The following is an 18,774-nucleotide window of genomic DNA, read 5'->3' as shown; positions in this document are numbered from 1 at the left end:
AAGAGAAGAGGAAAAGAAAGAGAACAGAAGATGAAGAAAGAAGAAAACGTGAGTCTCTGTGTACTCTTCTTGTGTTTAGTCGCCGTTCACACCTGTCTCCCACGACCTCGGCCTTCTGCAGCTCCTTCGATAATCCCAGGGAGATCAAGCAGTTGAATTTTCGCATTGTTGACGAAAAAAACAGACGGTTGACAACAGAGAGTCGTAAACTCATAAGCGCCTTAAACGACAGAACAAGAAAAGAAAGAAAAGAAAGAAAGAAAGAAAGAGACACGCGAAAGGAAGAAGAAGAAGAATAAGGAGGTTTGTGAAGATTCAAGGACGCATGCATGAAGAGGGTCATGAGAACGAAACCGGCGAGTCATTCATTCCCAAGTGCCTAGGCACCCCGTACCTTGGGGTGTGCATACACCCCACGATTCTTCTGCAGGCTTGATACACACAGCGTGTGTGCGTGTGTGTATGTATGTAGACGTAGTCGTACACGTGTAGAGAGCTTAACGCTCTTTTGAAGTCACCCGGGAGACTTTCTTACCTACAGCAGAGCGTTCTTTGATCTCTTCTTTTCCATCTTCAGATGTATCTTTTCTTCCTGATAGAGTCATAATTGTCGGCTGCGAAGATGTGGCAGTGAGAGAATTTAAGAGGGTAGACTTTCCGACGGAAGGAAACCCAATCATACAGACACGCGCATCTCCTTGCCTATAGAAACACAGCAGGCACAGCAACCAGAGAAAGAAGACAAAAGGAGAAGATGAAGAAGAGGGAGACACTGGGTCGTCTTAGGAGTGTCCGCTAAGCAGAAACAAAGATAGCAACCCTTCAAACCCAACCTATACTCTTCTTCTTCATCGTATCCTTCCTCTTCGGAAAAGATTCTTCCCGTCGTCGTAGCGGCGGTAGAACGAGATTCCCCGGTACAGAGAGAAATATAAGCGACCATACATATACACACCAAGACCTAGTATGTCTACATATCTACATACAGAGAGAGAGAGACAGAAAGACACAGAGAGAGATTGACGCACCATATATATCAAAAGGCGTAGATCGAGAAACAGAGGGGCACTGCGTGATAAGCTCTATCTATGTACAGATATGAGCATACACATTGTATATAGATAGATAGATACATGTATAGATCTCTATAGAGAAGTCTATACAAAGAGTGTAGTCGAGCGAGAAGAACTCTAGATCTTGAAAGAAAAGATATCTGCATGCAGCGCCTTGGAAAGGGTCGCCTAGGTTTTAATCCACCTATCTCTCAGCATGTCATACTGGAAGTCTACAGAAACAGGAAACGTACGTGCCGGCCTCTCTACACGAAAAAGAAACGTGTGATGCCTCCAAATACACCGGAAGAGAAGATGAAAATGAAAGAGTGAAGATGTACGAGAGAGAAAGAATAGAGAGCACGCTGGAAGATGAACCTGAAGATCTTCTACTCCCTCTTTCATGATCTAGGACACCTCAGGCACTTGAGGGAGAAAGAAGCTGGTCTGAAATTCTTTTCTGTGATACACAGAAAGATCAGAAAAAGACGAGAACGTCAAAAGAAAGAAAGAAAGAGATGGCACACCTCGCTACATCAAATCCTTCCCCTTTCCCTCCACCGCCTCCTTTTGGCGGTTCGAGGAGCTGAGAACGCAGGCGAGCAAGCTTGGCCTTCAAGCTTCCTAAATGATGCTGAACGTAACGGAGGGAAAAGACATCAGGGAGATAGACCCAGGAAACAAACAAAGAAAGTGTTCGCCGACACAACACTCCTTCCCTTCGTCTTAAAGAGAGCGGAAGAAGGAGATCGAGGATGGGGATTACGATGGTGAGGCCGTGGTAAGGACAGTCGGGCAGAAAGAGATGAAAGAAAGAATGACAACGTCTTTTACAGATGGAAAGGCAGGCAAGGAAACCGAGTCCAACCACAAGTAAGGATGATATTCTCGGAGACCCCGGGTGCGTATCAGATGCATACTTTAGAATTGATAGGTTGTAGCCCCGAAGGCGTAGGGCTGAGGCAGATGAGGTGAAACCGACGCGGAAAGCCGCCAAGAGGAAAAACCAAAGCCTAACGAACAACAGAAATATATATATGATTTTCTATCTCCTAGGCATGTATACGTAGGATATACGCGCCCATGTACCTTCACACAGATCGACACGTCTATGCTGTTTGACGTATACAGATATGTAGACCACCGCATATGCACCACGGCGTCCCGTCGCTAGGAAAAAGAAGAGAAGATGTCAGGGAAGAACGACAAGAACTTTCTCCCCAAGTCTACCTCAGTGGCCTTGTTCTTTTGGGTTCGGGCCATCTCGGCCTCAATCTCCTTTATACGCTGCATGCACGATGATGATACACACGCACCTAGGGAGTCGATTGAAAATCGGAGAAGACAAATTCTCAGCTGCCCGTACGAGCAAGCGTTGGTCTACTGGTCGCACTCACAGTGCTCTGTGCAATGCAAGCCCCAGCTGACTGATTTTGGGAGAAAAACACGAGATATCGTTCTAGCTGAACAGACCCATCTAAAGAATTGTATGGAAAAAGAAAAACAAGCCGAGAAAAGCGAAAAAGCTAAGGATGTGCGTCCTTCCGCTACAGTGTCTGTACCTCGTGTTCACTAGCTTTTGTTTTTCTCCAGCCAGCGTTGATCAATAGGGGTGAGCCTAGAAGTGCAACTACGGCCATTGGAGGTAGGTCGATAGCTAGATGATAGTTACGATCCGTTGGCAATGCTATCGAAAAGTAGTTAACCTGCTGTGTCTCGGACAAACATGTACCTAGACTGACTGTCTCTATCTGCATATCCAGAACACACACAATGCAATGCAATGTGTACCCTTGTCTATGAGTGTACGGCTTGTTTGCGTCTTTTTCCTCAATTCAGAGTTTGGGCATCCTTAACATCACTGCGGATGAAATAGGAGGCATGCAATCGTTTCTCCTTGAGTTGTCGCAATCAGTATTTCAAGAAGGAAGGAGAGACAAACGTACATACGAAAAGAACAAGAGGTTTGCTAAAGAAGGAAAAACCACGAGAGCTCAAAGAAAAATGGCATAAAGAAGCTACCGCCACGCGGAAGTATCTCTCTTTCTTGTCGACCGTAGAGTCATATACAGTATATGATAGGTACGAGGGATTTCGACTCACATGTCCACCTATCTCTCCCTAGCCATACCTATATGCCAAACATCTACCCACTTGCCTATGAGGAAACGTTCCATCTCCCGCGAGTGTTCTCCACTTCTCGGGAGAGACTGAGCGCTTCAGTATACGCAGATAGGCAGATGTTTGGCATGTAGGAATGGTTTTGCAGGTCTACATATACAGGGGAAACAGTGCATCGACTGTAGAATCTTGCGATACTCGAAGGTCAGATTCCTGACACGTAGTTTATTCCGATGTATGTATGCATGTACGCGTGTGCATAGACTTGGAGCTACTTGTCCAGACACGTGCATGCATGGAGACACTGTGGAGGAGGCCCAGGCAACAGCACCAGTGTATGAGAGGGGATATGTCACTTCACCGAGTTAGCAGTCTTTGTATGCATGGAAAGTGATGAGAGAATGGAAGGGAGAAAGAGACGTAGGTCAGCGGAAAGGAAACGTCCTGAGCCAGTCTCCCCCTCTCTAACAAGTTTACCTCAAGAATCCCCATGGCGACCGCGATGCCGTAAACGGGAGAGTAGCTTGAACGTGAGGCGAGGAAGATGGTGAGAGACGGAGATTGTCTTCTCTAAGAAAAGAAAAGTGGAAGAACTTAACAAGAGCCGTAGGAAGAAACTGAAGAATTGGTCAAGGTAGAAAAATGAAACCTCAGAAAGCAAAAGAAGTGATGGGAGCAGTGTAGCAGCCTGGCAGCACCGAGTAGTCTGTACGTACAGCCGAGGTGGCTTCGGGTGTATGGGCACCTCGGCACTGCCACGACACCTGTCGTTTTCAGATCAGGTACGGCGACTCTATGTCAAGGTGCCATCGGAAGTCACGGGCGGGATGGTCTGCAGAGCCGCATTTCTTTCGCTTCTTAGCTACGAAAGTCTGGTGAAGTCGCTCTACTGGTATCTGTCCTTTGCAGTGAACACAGAAGAGGAAGGAAGGAGGAGGGAGCCTGACCTGACAATACACAGGAGGATGAAAGACAACTTCAAAACAAAACCGCACTTGAACTTCTGCTCCCAGGGAACAAATAAAGTAGTGTGAGAGCATGTACAACCCCCTTCTTCGCCGTATCAACTGAGGTGAAAAGGAAAAAAAGAGATGGCCAAGACGAGAACTCACGACACCACCGAGAAAGCACCTACTTCCAGTGAAGAAGCGTACAGACCTCAGAAGCCAGAAACGGGTGGGTAAAACAGGGCGAGAAGCGTTACCGACTTCTGGAAGAAAGTCTGCCTTCTACACGGCTTGTCAATACCGTCTTCTCGCGTAAGCAGAGTTTGCATGCATGCATCGAGACTCTTTCGATGCTCCTCTATCACTTTGGCCTCGCTCGTTCGGTTAAGAAGAAAGGCATTCCTCAGATTACTACTCACTTTCCGGCTTATACTATACACCTAAAAATCTTGGCCCCCTAGCACCTGCTATAGTGCCAAGACAACTTACGTCTACAAGAAAAGGCGCCGGTCTGTAGCCGCTGTTCGGAGGACACATGTGCGGATACCACGATGAACCTTTCTTCCCTAGATGTATGAGGACGCAGAACACCTGACAAAGATGCGGCCATTTGGACTGTCTGTTTATCCTGACGATCGTGGTATAATCTGGACTCACTCCTTCTGCCAAAACTACGCAACGCTACCGTCCTTGCCGTGAAGCTCTTCCGACGCTAGCACGAACTACATGCGGCACGTACAGCTTCCTTTGTCTGTATGATACCCAGGTAACAAGGAAGACGGCCCTCGTCCTGATGTCCTAACGCGTATCCTGTAAGCTGGGCTTTTCAGTTGAGAATTGCCAAGAGCACGCGGGGCACACATGCAGCTTCCGGTGGTCAGGACCGGTTGCCCGAGCATACATTTGGCGTCTTGTACCTTCGTCATTCCTCGGACAAGTCCAGTCCATAGCAGATAAGCAATTACACGCATGCATATACTATCTAGAGCCCGTTTACACAGAAGTATAGTAGAGTATCGCACATACACAACTAAGTTCGCATCTAGAAAAGTAGAGGTCATGTGACTGGTCACTGAAATCATGAGCGTCATTCTCTAGGACCTAAAACACTAAACCCTAGGATGCTCTAAAGTAGTGCCTCATCGGATTCAAATTCTTCATCCCAAAATTCCATGAGCCACGACAAGGTCTCAGGAACAGGCACTGGTAAGGCCATGGAGATTTGGGCGGTGTAGCTATTGGTGTCTATGGGATCCTGTAAGTGTCTGTTCCGTTGGACGGCTATTAGCATGCGACCTCGATTCTGCCGATGTTCACAGAGGCGTCAGCCAGGAGTGCAGTGCATCCTGATCGTGCCTTTATCGTGTAGAGTCTAACCTAGAGTCCTGAAGTGGTGTGGTTTGATGGGCCGTGCGCTAGTCTCGAGGAACGATTGACTTGGGGTACTCCTCACTTGCATCAGTGTAAAATCTCTCACTGCACCGGCGAGGTGAGAATGAAGCTGAAGGCACCAAGCGTCTGAGAAACGGTTATACCCGGAAAAAATGACTTAAGGAAAGGGGTTGGGCAAGTGCCGCGAGGCCTCGCCTGACGCCCGCATACTGTTCATCTGGATGTCGCCCTGTATGCGTGTTGCCCCATGCCCGGATTACTGTCGACAACATCCTGGCGTTTGCTTCATCGAGGCATCACCACGTCCAAAAAGTTTTCTAGCGACTGGAGTACTATGCTGCGTTTTCAAGGCGGTAACACTCGGGAAGAAACAGCCGGACAGCAAACAGGTTTGACGCTAAGCTGAAATAGACTACCCGGGCTGCTATGCGTGTGGGCTACACCTACGGCCTCAGCGGCGTGAGCAGGGAGTACTTCCGATCTACTCTTCTCCTAGAAAGTTACTTGCTTTAGCCGGGCTTCAGGAAATACCAAAAGTCGTAAAGGATCGGGGCTCGAAAACGGGAAGACTGTTCGTCTCTTACGTGGAGGAGAGCTGTGTCGCCGGTCAATGCGCGATGCAGCGAGCTAGAGGAGTTTTATTCCCTGGCACTGCGCGGTGCTTTCTGGTTTCAAAGAGCTTTGTTGCTTGTCCCGCTGATGAGTGGACACGACTGGCATATACAAGACAAACCTTCGTCCAAAATAATTGAGAAGAAATGAACCAGGATCTGCAGCCCTTGGAAACTGTTTGCAGCTTCAGGGGATTCCTAGTGTAAGTAACTCTCCGCGTGTGGTTAGGTGAACCCTTTTCCAGAGTTTGTTTTTCGGAGAACTGCTTTAACTAATCCCCACCTAGTGCCTCTACCATGGCGCGGACTCGCGGTATGTCGTGACACTAGTCTCGGGGGTGTTGGAATAAAAGTTAGTCTCGTTCAGGGGAACGCTGTTCGCAGTACTGGAGCGGAAGCCCCGAGTTCGATATCCATTTGTCGCGAGCTACCCTGAGACCCGTGCGCTCCATGAAGTAGCGCCATCAGAAGCCGCCGGACTTCTTCATGTGCTGAAGTTGCCTTCTGGACCTTCTCGGGTAGCATCAGCTCGTCTCAAACCGCTTTTCGGGCGCACCGGGCAAGCCCCACTAGTGAACCGAAGCGAGCACAACGGACCATCCAGCGGCTCTGCTTAGGCCCTCCCGGGACGGGCATGCTCGCAGCGTCCTGGAAGGCTCGTTCGACTGCTGTCGTCCAATCGTGGCAGACAATCGGATTGTTAGAAGGCCTACAGTATCTGCCACTTCTCGCAATCTGCTTCTTACAGGATTATTGGTGGCCGGTAATCAAACACCCGTAGTGCCATGGCACTCTCCGTGTATTATTTCCGGAAGTCGCGATGAGGAATTTTACCCGCGACATACCACGAACCGCGAGAAGATCTTCACAACTCCAACGCCAATCCCCAGAAGAGGCTGGATGGCTTCATGCTTGGCAGTTCACTCTTCTTTTTCTCGACCGAGTGTCGCCTGAGGTCAAGCAGAAGAAGGCCAGGTCACCGTCAAAATGCTGAATACGACACCACCGACCACGACGAAATGCCTTTGACTCGACTTTGGACCGGTGGTCATTTCTCCGTCGCTGGCGAGAATGGCTCAGGCAACTTCCACTACCTTCTGGAGTGTGTCCCAGTACGCGGGATCCGTTGCCCGCATGCGATTTTCGGAGTTTTCAAGAAAGTGTAGACATGAAAGGATTCTCAAAATAAAAGCTCACGATGCTTCATCGCTCCCGCCTTCGATCTCGTCAGCCTGGTAGCGGGTTACCTCCGGATTGTCGTGGCGGGTAGGGGGCTCGAAAAGCACCAGGATTTCCTACTTTTTTCTTTCTGTGGTGGAAGAGAGGGTCCACAGCACCAGTGTGGTCAACGGCCTCGTTAGATAGTTCGCTATATATTGTCGCAGCCTCGTGTACGACAGACCAAGCTTATTCTCTTGCATCCTCGCATTTGAGCGTTCAAGCCCTTCCGTCATGGCCAGAGTTTCACGTCATACTCGGGAACAAAGTAGTGTAGGAGGACACAATGCTTTCGTCTTTTATAGTGTCCCGGTGCACATTACCGGCGGGGATTCGAGAGATCAAGAAGAGGAGAGGCGAGGCCGTCAGTCTGGTTTTGAAAGGGATGGTAGAAGCTTCAGTCCAAGCACTAGGATTCCCTTCACCGGCACATGGGCTTGTGGTCCTGAATATCGGCGCGGGCGACCTAATCCCTCTCCTGCGCCCTTCTCGGAGTGTTGAGTTTTTTCAGCATCCCCCTTATTTTTCCATCCGATTTATGTAAAACCTGTGCAATACCGATCTCCAATCTTCGTCAGCCCAAGGACCGAGTCCAGTCTGATGTTTCACCCTCAGCTTCTTGGTCCTCGCCAGCCGGCTCCCCGCCTTACGGGCTCGTCAAGCTTATTCAATATCAAGCGACGGAAAGCAAATGGTCATAGTTAAAGAATCATGTTTCTGAATTTTCCCATAATGGACAAGACATCTTACGAAGCAGCCGAAGCACTCCGCGAAAAGTCAAGCCGTGGACTTTCCCCTTGCGAACATCAGACCAGGCACGTGATGGTGGTCTCAGCGCATTGTGGAAAGGGATATCTACGAGCGACTACCAAGTTTAAAAAAAAAATATTAGCAAGGCGTTCAGAGTTCCCCGTCAGCTAGCACGGTCGACAAGTTTACCCCCCCTGCTCTTACAGAGTCGTCTCAGCGACATCGCTGACGGTCATCACCGGACGCCGAACACTTCCGCTTGCAGCTTGCAACCCTGCAGTGGACTTCCAATCCCTCGCCACAAGTCACGCTGTTCTATCTCAGTGCCTCTGATTCCGCCGCTCAGCACGTCTTCAAGAAGTCGTGAACATGCAGCAAAGCGTCTCCTTGTGCCTCTTCTCTCGTCTCCTCAAATGGCCGTCAGCGGAAAACATGTGTCTGTTATTCAATAAGTGAAGGTTAACTTCCAATAAGTTGTAGGGGACCTGAAAGATTCTCGCTTATTTTTTTTGCACGCTTCGGTGTGTTCGCAGACGTTTATGTTCTCGTTCATTATGTCTCCGAATACTGTGCGTACACTATCTCATTGGAGCAACGAAGGAGCTTGATCTACACGAGTCCCAATACCCATCTCTTCGAGAACGGCGTTTCATGTTTCGAATGAGTGCTTGCCGGGGTGCACACTGACGCAGAACATGCACTCGGTCAGTGCAGCACCCTGTTTTCGTTGGCATGAAGCAAGTAACTTCGGAACTTGTGGAGGTGTTTTTCTTTGATAATTGGTGAGGAGTTCTCCAAACTCAGCCATAGGGTCTCCGAGAGCATGAAGTGACGGAACAGGGTCGAGACAGTTGTCCAGCAGAATCAGATGGACTCCGCCTTGTTGCGTGAGAGGTGTAGGTGTGTTCAATTGGTCATAGTAGGGGCTTGCAGCATGTTCGGCAGCCCTGGCGTCACAGGAGATGCTCCGAGTCAACCTCGCTAGTCACTTAAATTTCTTTTGATGTGCTGGAGGTATAGACAATCCTACGACTCTCAAAAACGCTTCGTCAGCACTTCCGCACAGGTCGTTGCAGTTTATGAACGCAATCACCGACGCAGCAGCTGTTTCGGTACGGGTGCTGACTTCCACAAGCTGTCCAGAACCGCAACCAAGCTGTACACGGGCGTCGGCCAAAATTCTCGATGGCTCAACTGTGACAAGAGAGGAGAGTTCTTGCTCTGTCAATGGCACCCGCACGTCGCAGTTAGCAGGTTGTCCACTTTCCGCCTCGTTGCCCACTAGTCCCGCTACTAATCGAGAGAGAATTTCTGCGGTGAGGTCTGAGTCTTGCGGGTAAGGCCCCAAAATGAACTTCTCCGCTGTATGCTCTGTTGCGCCTGGTCGTTGTTTGGTCTCTGCTCCCGTCGGCACAGAAGTGGTGGGCAATGGGGCCTTCGTTGACCCTTTTGCACCTGGCCGGGCTGCAGCTTTTTTGCCAGGCTTTCCCCTCGGCTCTGGCTCACCACCAGGACTACCTTCGGTGCCTTTCGAGGGGGGTTTGTTGGGTTGGGTTCCCGAATTTCCAGGCGCCCCGCGTGCTGCGCCCGGTGAACCCGATCCCCCTCCGCCCAGGTATGCGGTTATATCCATTCCCTGCAGGAGTGCTGTTTCCATCTCCTGCAGAGTCCTCAGTACCGCCGCTCGCCATTGTGAGGTATACTGGCCGACAAAAATGTCTTGGAAGGACATTTGACAGCTGGGAGTCTGGTAGAATTTACCCTGGACGAAGAAGCCCTTGAAATTCTGGGGAGGATGGGAGGCCGGTTCAGGCATTTCGCCGGGAGATCGGGCGCCCGGGATTCGCGCGCATAGTGTCCCTGGGCCATCCATCAGTCCGCGAACCCAGCTACCTTCGTAGAACTGCTCCCCGCTGCACCACGTGTATTTTCCCCATCCATGGAAGTGTCCTTCCACCAACTGTCCTTCGAAGATGTCTCCAGTAGGAAACTTGATGAACGCTTTCTTCAAGCGACCATCCCGCCACTCCCCGTGGCAGACATATCCGCCTTTCCTGTAGATACCTTTTCCATGATACACGAACTGGCCGCCGGTCTCCACCAGCTTACATTCGCCGAAATACTGGCTTCCATCAGGGAAAGCTATACTGTGCTTTCCTGGCTCCGTCGGAGCTGTTGAGCCGGGGCCGTCAGCGCTAGTTTCCGCGTCCTTGGGCTTCGGAGCGCCGTCCATATTGCTCACTTGCAACTCCTCGGCAACAGCTGATCGATTGTAGTTTTGCAAGTCCGGAGCCCATGTGCGGACCGGAGGAGAAGCTAACAAGCCCTTGCTTGGCCGGTCTGTCGAGGGCCATGGGCGGACCAGGAAAAAGCGTGATGCGTGGGGCGAGCAAGCGGCCTGGGCAGCTGTAGTGAGAGGGGCCCCTTGAATGCTCAAAACTCGAGCGCTGTCGCCACGAAGTAACCAAAACAGGGGAGGCCACCAGATATGTACTGCGCTGCAGCACCAGTTTGACAGCGCTGCCCACCACGTGTTACTCTCGTTTCTGCTGTCGCATCCGGAAGAGGGGGAGACGAAACTGCATCTACGAGTGTGCGCCGGGACGCGGTTTCCTACAATTGTGCCAAGGTACATCACTGTACGGAGTCCCGCTGCTTTGTCGGTTGCTACATTCGTGGACTCGCTTCTCCCTGTCTACACCTCCAGACTGGATGGGCGCGAGCTCCGAAGACCGGGTAAGTATGTTGGAACTCCACTGGCTTCAAGTACATAAGAAACAGCCTGCTGTCTCGCTGTCTCCACTAAAGCCTCGGTGTGCACCGGCCGATGCCATCGAACCCTAAGACCGGCGATGGTACTTGGTTGCACTCTTGGAACTTGGTGACTCACGCTAAGAGAGTAGTGGCAGCGGTGATGGGAAAGCCTAGATTGACAATCTTGGAGGCAGTACACTGGCCTAGTGAAATGGGTTCCCTCTCTTGAGCAACCAGCTGTTCAGAAGGCTCGCCTTGTGTCAAGCACAATTTGGGGTGACGGGGTGCAACACATGTGTCTGCAAAGCGTCCGGAGCAGACTCTAAGCCTCTAGACTTGCTGTCGCGCCCCTTCTTTCTGAGATACCAGAACTGTAGGGTTTCCTGAGAGGGAGGTTTCTTCTGTTTCCGTGGCGCCTACAACTCGCTAGTGCGAAAAAAACATTGGAGAAGGTTGTCAGGACAAGTGTCTCCGGCCCCCAGTAGGCTAAGGTTTTGTGGAGCCGACACGTATGCACATTGAAGTCGGTTCCAATAGTCTACTTCAACACGCTATCAGTCGCACAGCTCTTCACGCCGCAGACTTGCTCGTCTCAGGAGTCGGCTTTCCTGCTAGTGCAACGTCCCGGCTGACAGCTTGGTTACTCGACTGGATGGGTAGAGACGCAGCTCGCTCCGCGGCTGCAGTTGTCTCCTGTTCCTTCTTCACATCAGATTCCGGTGGAGTGGGTTTTGAGTTTGAAACGATCCCAAGAAATTTGATATCTTTCGGTGGGTCCGTTGTCGTTTGTGTTTCTCCGCCATCTTCTGTTTCGCCATCCCCCACCAGCACTGGTGTAGCAGGGTTCAGTGTAGGAAATCCTTCTAGAAGAGGCTCTCCTCTGTCCAGGTCCTTATATTGTTCTTCCGTGAGTGGAAAGAAAGGAGCGTCCTGGCTTTGGGTCACGCTGGATGAGGGTGCGCCTGTCGACCCCTGGCCCACGCCTGCTTCAGCCGCGATAGGTTGGCCGATTGAAGAAGACAGCAGCGCGTTTTCTTCGCTTCGCTTCTTCAGCAACCAGAGCGCCAACTGCTCATGCGTGAGCGGCTCTGTGGCTCCGCCGGCGGGGGGCTTAGCCAGGAAGTTGGGTATTGTTGTAACATTCGTGGGGAACGGAGGGAAGTCACCACTGCCATCCTCCGTAGTCAATTGCCAACCAGCGATGAGAGAGTTTGACGGAGCCAACAATACGGCCAAACCGTCTGCGGAAAAAAAGAGGAAAGATCCCGAGAACAGACATGCCACGTCATTTCTGTGTTGCTTCTCTGCAAGTCTATATTTACTAGGAACCCCAAGGACTCTTGAGCCTCTGGAGTGGCTGAAGTTCGTTCTCAAGCAACTGAGATCGCTGATGTTCGTTCTCAGCTTTGCGTGAGAAGATACAGCTGTTGACCGGTCCGGGATCTCGAATTGCTCCCGTTTCACCCACCAGAAAAACTTTCAAGCCGGGACGACAGATGTGAAAATGAGCACATGACCACTGCTTACCTGACTGTAGAAGAAGTGTATCCCCAGTCATGAACCCTATGGCCGTTGTTTTCGTTGAAAAATTGCGGCTGACTGTGGAGACGCGGTACGCGCGAACTTCGGTCTCGCTTATCTAAAGGCAAGAAACGGACGAATTCGGGAAATCCAGACGGCTTCCTTAGGCCTTTCGCCAGAGGAAAGCAGCCCCGTATCATCCTGTCATAAGTCGAGGACACTCCAACCCGAAACGACCAGTCCAGACGGCATCTGGAAAAGAAAAGGCGCCAGATACTAAACCATGGACACGCGCAGGTTTTCCGTCGTAGACCGCACCCCGGAGGAGCCATACAACCTACCATACAGATCACTATTCTGTGGATGCTGTGACATGGCTTCGGGGCGTCTTAAACAGTACCCGGGTAAGCCTCCGGGCAAAAACCAGGTCGGCTGCACACAAGCCGTCAGACACCCTACTGACCCTTTTCCGCAAAACTCTTCTGAGCTCACTCGGAGAATGACAGACGAGGTCTCAAGGATTTGCTCAAAAGGAAGTGTGTTCAGCATCGAGAGTGTGATCGTTCTCGGCGCTGCAGCTTGCCCTGTTATGCTCTCGGGTAGAGACCCGGTGCCGATCGGCCCTCCACCACCTGGATGATAGTTTGACGAAAGCACAGCTCCAGAAGCGGGCGGCGATTCTCTAGGAAACTCTGAGGAGCTAGGTTCTCCTGCCTGGTCCACAGGCCGAAAGCGAGCTGGTGTAGAGACCAAGAGAACTGGTGCCTCGTGGACTGAAAATACCCGAGTCACAAGAAGAAACAAGAGGGAACTCTTCCAGGTCTGTAGAGGTTAGGTGGCACGATGGACCTCCACCGGCCGACTGATCCTCGGTAACTGTGATGCCGAAACGGGCGACGAGTCGGAACAGACCATGTCTGCCTTCATCCCCCTCTAATCCGGGCAGCCTGTAATTGAAAAGGAGCAGCTGAAAGAAAGAATTGCTGCCCTGACTGCTTGGAGCGTGTCCAGAGTCATGCTCTGGTTCTCAGGAACAGCAGCACTAAGGACCGGAGTGCTTTATAACCAATTCTCAAGTCGACTCAAGTAGGGTACGGGGCCTGCCCGTCAAGGTACCGCGTATCGCCGGTAAGCCACCGACGCGAAAAGTGCACTTGCGCAGAATGGAACAACGCCGAAGGAAGAAAGCCAGCTCCCTCCGGAGCTGAAAATGCTGAGCTTGACGGAAGCCTTCGGCCAACATGTACAACGTCCTTGAGCTATAGTCCTCTCCAAGTTGACTTGGGACGTGGCTGCTGTCCCGGGCGCAGTTCACTTAGATGTGATTGCTTTTCTGTTAGCTTGTTCGCCAGGAGAGACATGCAGTCAGATGTGGAACTTCCTGCTTGAGACTCACGTTTGATGGCCGAGTACAGACTGCATCCGCCAGCAAGAAAACCGAGAATTGTGGCGAGGACGGCGCATACTGTTATCAACCCCCGGCCAGCCTTGGCGTGCTGTGCCAGCGCCTGCGGAATTTCATCGCAGTGCAGAGTGGTGAGACATTTGCCGACATCTGTCGTGCCGCTACCAGCCTACCGTACGTAGCAGTTAACCATTAACCACAGCACTCCATGTCGGATGATTTTTGCCAGAAACTGCGCCTCCTCGTTCCTCCGCAAGTAACATACACTGAGAAGTCCCCTACCTTCCAGGATGAGCGTGTATCACGTTAGACCGGTCGCCCTCATCTACCACGAGGCGGGAAGTTGCCCGGACTTCAAAGTGAAACCTGCCTCCACTGACTAGGCTGCCGTTGCCTCCTGACAACTACACGGCTAAACAAGGCCCTGAACGACAAGACTTGGGAGGCATTAGCACGCCTACAGAAACACAGTCGAGGGCGAGCAAATAGTGTCACCAAGGTGTGACCGTACCTTTTCCGAAGCAGCAGCTATTTCGGCAGGCGTGTAGACAGCAGCGGGCCTCCGGTTGGACTCCTACAAGTGAACAAGAATCCCCAACATGATAATCATAAAGGACACTACAGTGTGGGACTTGGACTTGAAGTGCAGAAACGAGTCAGTCACGATGGCGCAGCTCTGTTGGTAGCTGCCCTTGGCTCACTTAAGTTGCCAAGTTCAGCCTAGTACGAGACTGGTCGATCTGATCAGACTATGCAACCCCCCAGCAGACCGGCGGGCTACTGTGCAAGAAGAAACAGAATACCCGGGGGCCTTGGGAAATGGCCTCACGCAGTCTCAGAAAGCGAGGGAAAGTTCCCGAGGCAGCGCAGACATCTGGGCAGACAAGAGGCGAGGCTCATAGAGAACTTTACACGTGTGAACGCTCCCCAACAACCGTACTCGAAGAACGGCCAAAAGATTTAGAGTCAGTTCCGAGACCGCCATGCCGTCAGCTGCGTCCGGAGTGCGCTCAGCCTGCGGTTCATCGTCCTCAGCCCCGTGGCAGGTGCTGCGGGTTTCATCAGAGGATGAAACCTTCGCGAATACAACCGATTTGTCTCGGGCAGTTTCGGTCATCGTAACGCACCGAAGAGCAGGGGGACAGCTCGACAGCGTACTTTGATTGCGCGCTAAGAGATGGGCACAAGAACACCTGCAATCTACCGGTCCAGCTACCTTAGATGGACGAAGCTCTGCCGACACAAAGCATACCGTCCCACGGCTGCCCGGTGTTCAACCGAGAAAGCACAGCAAAGCTAGCGATGTTTCAGCACGCGGAGACGGTCAACCTCAGCAATTATAGGAAAAGCGCGGTGATAACATGCATCAGATTGGATCAAGAGGGACTTTCACTGCTTCAAGTCCCGGAGGCGGAGATGGTAGGCACGGTCACCATGGCGGTGCAGGCAAGCCGAAGAGCGGTTTTACTCTTCGGACAGAGAAAGCCGACAAACTCTTAGATCAAATCATAAGTGAGCGCGGCTACCAGCGCTATTCTTATTGTAACCAACTACATAAGCGGAAATTCTTTTCAACCAAGGACTTCGGGAGGGCCGCGATAGACTTCCTATCGGCTTTTTGAAGTCCCCGGTTACTTCACTCCATACACACAGTATCACTTCCGGTTTTCAACAGTTGAAAAAAATTCTGAACCAAGAGCCACAAGAATTCATGTTATCATGACGATGCCTGAGCGTTGCATTCCTCCGAAAAAAGTCGGTCCTCGAGCTAACTACACCTCAGAAGAACGCTGCTTTTGACATAGTCAAGAACCCTCATCCGCAGTTTTTGGCCGTCAAGGGTATCGACCCAGACTGCGGGAACCTGGTCACTGGCCGGATTGAAGGAAGCCAAATGAGAAAATCACAAGTGGCTAAAGGAAGCAGTGGCGGTTCTGCCTCATGAGACTACTGCAGCTTTGCCTCATACAAAAGGAGGCTCCCAGCCCTTAATTTCAGGCTCTCTCAGCGTCAGGCTGCTAAGCAAAAGTCGCGAGTCCTTGCGGATTGGCTGAGCCGAAGAGATTATGGACGACAGGCGGCCCCAAGAATTCTTTCCACTGCAGCATCCGTCTGCTCCCCACCTTTCTAGTGGTAAGAACGGGAAAAGGGTACACTTAGGTCGGGCCCAGGGGAGTGGGTGGTAGGTACATGTACTGATACTCCTGCGTGAGAGGCTGATCCGAAGTGTTTCTTGTTGACGCCCCCGAGGGATGCCGGTACGAGTCTTGGTACCAGACAGTCTCATGGGTGAGCCGCGGAGCAATCGCAACTGCTTGTCTTGGTTGCTTCTCGGCCATCTGCTTCGCCTCCCGCTCCTTCCGCTGGATCTCCTTGATGTCGGCATCCAGTTCCTTCATCATATTCGTAAAGGTTTTCGAAACAAGCTGAGACGCAAGTGGAAAACGAATTCGTTATACTCTGCCGACTACAAACTCTCACATATACCTGCTTCCGGAGTATAAGCGTGCAAAAGCCACCTTGCTGTTTCACGAAATCTTACTCCAACGTGACCCGGCATCAATCGGCGACTGCACAAGGTGAGACCGCGACTTCACACCGAAAAAACTTTTGCCGCTGAAGTGAACGCTAGATGTAGTCACGCCGGTGGACCGAATGCGGTATCACTCCTGTTAGCGTACTTCTCTGAGGGATGCAGTGCGTCGTTCCCTTTCTTACCCTTGAAGCCTGTTCAGTTGTCTTCCCAAAATCGCTAGCGAACTGTTTTGCCACCGCCTCGCGGAGGTCTCGCAGCGCCTCAGCGCTGCTTTTTTCCGGAGGTGCAGCAACACGGCTCAACTGCTCTGACCCGCTCTCACATATCGACAAAAAGCTGTGACGCATGACCTGATTAGAGAAAAAGGCCAATAGATCAGTGCATCTTCTGTCTCTCCGTTCGACGTCTGCAGGCACATGCACCAGCAAGAGAACTGAACGAAAGAAGGTAGCGCAAAAGGCCCATGCCACATCAGTAGGTCTCCCCCTCTGGATACCTCAGGCGGACCGGTACTCTGATGGTGCTGCCTTTGCCCGCTGCCCTTTCAGTAGGAATCACTGGTCACCTGTCGCCAGATGCCAAGCGTGAGTTGTCCTTGTATCTAACAAGCGCCGGGGGCCTTGCGCCTCTACTAGCACTGCCGTAAGAGCAGGTGGGTTGGCTCGCCGTGACACCCGCGGTGCCAGTGCGGCATGAAATCTGCACACAGCAGTGTTTCTCCCTGTCACCCTGCGCGAGAAAAATAAGCATCCCGTCTCAGCTTTTTGTTGCCCTGTCCGAAAGAACCTTAATTTGGAGGAACTGTCGGCAACCTAATCTTTTAGTGTGCAGCTAGGAAAAGAAAAGCGTTTTCCACCGCGTGGGCTGGAAGAAAAGATAGTGGGAAAGCTCTACCCCGGTGGAACCTTTTCACTCTTTTGTCTCTATGGGAAGGTCCGCAGTAGAGTTCCGATCTGCTGGAAATCCTGTCGGCTACACCAGCAGGTCCCTTCTGCCGATAATATGGTAGACAGGACATCGAGGAGACCAAAATTCCACCGCGAAGGTAACCTCGAAGTGACTTGCACGCTTCGGCAATATGGCCCCCGCCCCCGCCTTTGCTCTCCTACCTTTTCGGACCGATTCGAGTTGCTTCTCGGCCCACGCGGCGGACTCTACCGTGCCATTATCCGCGCTGCGTAGCAGTGAAAGGAGCGACTGCGTCGAAATCGTGTCAGAGAGGTGATCTTGTGTAGGTGTCTCAGCTCTTTTCAGGAGATCGAACACAGCGTGTAGCAGCGGAGGATCCATCCCCATGCCTGCCAAGGAAACAGAAGCGCTGAGAAGACAAAAAGCATTCTGCTGCAAGCCCTCAACCATGAAGAACAACGGTAGCGTATGGCAAGTGCTGTCGGCAGAAGCATGCAGAGCATTAAAGAACCGGCTCGTTTGCTGTACCTCCGAAGTGTGTAGATTCTGTCACGTTGCCGGCTGCCTGATCTCCAGAAAATGGACCGCAAAAATTTTGAAAACGGACCACCTGTCACGCATGACGTACCTGGGTCACTGAAACAGCCGAGAAATGACTGTCTCGATAGGCGCGAAGTTTGAAACTGCATGAGTGACTCGAATGAGTTCTCTGCATAGCTGTCTCCGCAGACTCTTGTGTCCGCTGCGTCTGTTTGTTCGTGTGTCTGGGAGGCCATTCTGGAAGACGAGAAACTGACCAAAAGGCGTGGACAACGTTGTTATGGTGTGCGTGTATTTGTATACCTGCGGAATTGTTTGACTAGCTGCCGCGTCGGCAGCCACTGCCACTTTCGCGAAAAGCCTTTACAGCCGGTGAACAAGGCTGTCCTGGACGGGAACAAAGCTAGACCGTATGAAATCGGTGTCCAAGTTTGGTGGCTCACTCCGAAGTAGAATTAGAAGTCGACCCTGCGAGCTGCAGGAGTCAAGTACAATCCACGTACAGCAGTAGAATCAGTAGCTCGTTTTTCACCAGCCGAAGTGCAGAGCTAGCAGGAGCGGGTGTGGCTTAGCGCTTAGTCACCCGTGCACGTTCTTCTTTGCGTCCCTGGAGAGTAACTGGAAGATCCGAGAGAGCTGCTCACACGCTATCTCGCGGCCTTCCAGTGTAGCCAGAATGCTGCCTGACCGTGCCGGAGCGACTGTCACTGGAAGACACTTTTCTTGAGAGTTAGAAAACGGAGATGCACAAATCTAGAGCTTTGTGAGCCAAGGGGCCGTGTAGACAGAACTCGGTGTACCGACATTCTTGATGATCTGGATCGATTTCTTTCGTTACGATGTAAAACCAAGGACACAAACACATCCACACGCCAGTGGTAACGTCGTATCCAGCATCTTCTGTTCTGCGTCTACGCCGTGCACGTCTCGGCCCGTAAGCACTAGCAGCCGTGGTAGCCGTGGTGATATTCAACGCTACGTCCCCGAAGACATTTTTCCCGTGGAATGCATCTGCAGC

The 18,774-nt window shown here is 51.6% G+C and overlaps 4 protein-coding genes across 4 annotated transcripts in view; 1 reads left to right on the top strand and 3 right to left on the bottom strand.

Moving 5' to 3' along the window:
• CSUI_001782 (gtp-binding) overlaps positions 1-4,308 on the bottom strand; it is a 5,936-nt gene extending 1,628 nt beyond the window's left edge. Inside the window, exons 1-5 of the mRNA XM_068061986.1 lie at positions 3,651-4,308; positions 2,283-2,339; positions 1,580-1,686; positions 536-702; positions 93-220 (exon numbers count right to left, since the gene is read on the bottom strand). Of these exons, the coding sequence (XP_067926051.1) occupies positions 93-220; positions 536-702; positions 1,580-1,686; positions 2,283-2,339; positions 3,651-3,665 (474 nt within the window). The 5' untranslated portion in view covers positions 3,666-4,308. The remainder of the gene's footprint in view (positions 1-92; positions 221-535; positions 703-1,579; positions 1,687-2,282; positions 2,340-3,650) is intronic.
• Positions 4,309-7,139: 2,831 nt separating this feature from the next.
• On the top strand, positions 7,140-8,755 carry CSUI_001781 (uncharacterized protein). The gene has a single exon (XM_068061985.1). It carries the CDS (start codon positions 7,576-7,578, stop codon positions 7,840-7,842), a length of 267 nt encoding a protein of 88 aa, XP_067926050.1. The 5' UTR covers positions 7,140-7,575; the 3' UTR covers positions 7,843-8,755.
• Positions 8,756-9,076: 321 nt separating this feature from the next.
• On the bottom strand, positions 9,077-10,538 carry CSUI_001780 (morn repeat-containing protein; the record flags this gene model as incomplete). Its single annotated transcript, XM_068061984.1, has 1 exon — positions 9,077-10,538. The coding sequence occupies exon 1, from the start codon at positions 10,322-10,324 to the stop codon at positions 9,077-9,079; it is 1,248 nt and encodes a 415-aa protein (XP_067926049.1). The 5' UTR covers positions 10,325-10,538.
• Positions 10,539-11,218: 680 nt separating this feature from the next.
• CSUI_001779 (uncharacterized protein) lies at positions 11,219-18,131 on the bottom strand. The gene is made up of 8 exons (XM_068061983.1): positions 17,417-18,131; positions 16,490-16,713; positions 14,712-16,197; positions 14,283-14,345; positions 13,763-13,874; positions 12,859-13,139; positions 12,373-12,484; positions 11,219-12,086 (listed from the first exon to the last, which is right to left on the bottom strand). The coding sequence occupies exons 3-8, from the start codon at positions 14,886-14,888 to the stop codon at positions 11,416-11,418; spliced, it is 1,416 nt and encodes a 471-aa protein (XP_067926048.1). The 5' UTR covers positions 14,889-16,197; positions 16,490-16,713; positions 17,417-18,131; the 3' UTR covers positions 11,219-11,415.
• Between the last annotated feature and the right edge of the window lie 643 nt (positions 18,132-18,774).

The sequence above is a fragment of the Cystoisospora suis genome, assembly GCF_002600585.1.
Source record: "Cystoisospora suis strain Wien I chromosome Unknown contig_708, whole genome shotgun sequence".
In the NCBI taxonomy this organism is placed as follows: Eukaryota; Apicomplexa; class Conoidasida; order Eucoccidiorida; family Sarcocystidae; genus Cystoisospora; species Cystoisospora suis.
The sequence above is the reverse complement of the archived record's forward strand: the minus strand, read 5'-3'. Positions and strand labels throughout refer to the sequence as shown.